General features: G+C 57.4%; 1 protein-coding gene across 1 annotated transcript; it reads right to left on the bottom strand.

Moving 5' to 3' along the window:
* Positions 1-289: 289 nt before the first annotated feature.
* Positions 290-1,442, bottom strand: VDAG_04492 (uncharacterized protein; the record flags this gene model as incomplete). Its single annotated transcript, XM_009650939.1, has 5 exons — positions 290-936; positions 993-1,043; positions 1,104-1,220; positions 1,276-1,356; positions 1,418-1,442. 5 exons carry the CDS (start codon positions 1,440-1,442, stop codon positions 290-292), a joined length of 921 nt encoding a protein of 306 aa, XP_009649234.1.
* Between the last annotated feature and the right edge of the window lie 37 nt (positions 1,443-1,479).

The raw sequence follows: 1,479 nt of genomic DNA, 5'->3' as shown, positions 1-1,479 counted from the left end.
ACTATCCGTCACTAACCCCCGACCAACCATGCTTTCGGGATCTCTCGCCCCTTTCACTGCCAAACGAGAGGGGGAAACTCCAAACTCGTACAGAGCCGTATGTGTATGTACTCACAACCCACTCCCCGGCTCCTGACAAGCCGCGCGCCCAGCTCGTCGTGTTCGATATGTAGAGAAACTAGGGTATCCACAAAGAAAAAGTCATTACCGCTTTGGCTCCACGGGCCCGTGGCCCGTAGCTCATGGCCTCTGGCGTGCGGCTCAGAGCTCGCCCCCCCCCCTTCTAGGCTTAATTGGCCTTACTGAAGCGGCGCGAGAACCAACTCTTTCTCTTTTCGCCAACGTCTGGTCGTGATTGTGTGCTTTGCTGCGTGGTCTGCTTGCGCAACATGCCGCCTCCCATCTTTTGGGGCACCGCGGGCGGCGCATCCGAGTTCGAGTTTGTCATGGGGGCGGGGCGGTAGTTGGCGCCGCTGGGGCCAGCACCGTTCGCGCCCGAAGCATAATTGTTAAAGGCGGCAGGCTGATATGAGCCTTGTTGGTTGAAGCCGATGCCATAGTCGTTGGTCGGCTCCGCACGCTTCGCAGGTGACACTCGATCAATGGAGCTGTTGTCACTACTTGTCGGGTCCGTCTGGTAGCCGGCCTGTTCGGAGTGACCGCTGCCTGCTGCTGTTGTGACGGTTTCGTATGAGCGGTCCTTGTGGGGGATTGGGTAGACTTGTTGCCCGCCACGGCCATAGCCGTTCATGGGTTCAGAATTCATTCTCGGTGCCCTCTGACGGCTGGGCCCAGGCCCGTATCCACCCTGGCCATACGAGCCATCGAAATAGCCGGAGCGATTGGGGCTGTTGTAGTCCATATGCGTACTCTCAGGCCGCACAGAGTTGGGACGTCCACCATAGTAGCTGTCCTGGGGGTATCGAGCGCCGTTGTCTAGATTGGTGTTAGCATGAAAATCGTCCTCTTGCAGGACCATGTGAAACACGTACTGCCAGCATAATAACTGCTCCGCCGACCATATTGCGGGGTTGATTCAGTGTCTACGTCATGGCAAGTTAGGACATGAAATCTATGTAAGACAGTATCGTGACCTGACGTACCTGATCGTATCATGGACTTGCGCGAGTAGCCTCCGTCAATGGCCGCCTCAAAGCTACGGATAGTATCCAGAGGCCGCTCCCAGCGGCTGCGCGTAGGGTTCGAACGGTCGGGATCGGCTGGCGTGGTGTTAGCTTGCTGTCTTGGGTTGATTGACCCGGGCGGGTGGCTCACCGATTGCGTTGCCATAGGAATCTCTGTGCTGGATAGCACGAAGAGGTGCCAGAGAGGACTTGGTCATTGCCTGGACGGCCGCTGTTGATGAGTTAGCATCAAGCAAAGGGCGATCGATGGCCTGCTGCAGAATCGGACTCACCTGGCTCGGCTTCGCTGATGGCCATGGTGGGGTCGGCTTTGCTATGTAGACGATGGGATTCT

This window comes from Verticillium dahliae, genomic scaffold (genome assembly GCF_000150675.1).
Source record: "Verticillium dahliae VdLs.17 supercont1.7 genomic scaffold, whole genome shotgun sequence".
In the NCBI taxonomy this organism is placed as follows: Eukaryota; Fungi; Ascomycota; class Sordariomycetes; order Glomerellales; family Plectosphaerellaceae; genus Verticillium; species Verticillium dahliae.
Note: the sequence above shows the minus strand (reverse complement) of the source record. Positions and strands in the feature narration are given on the sequence as shown.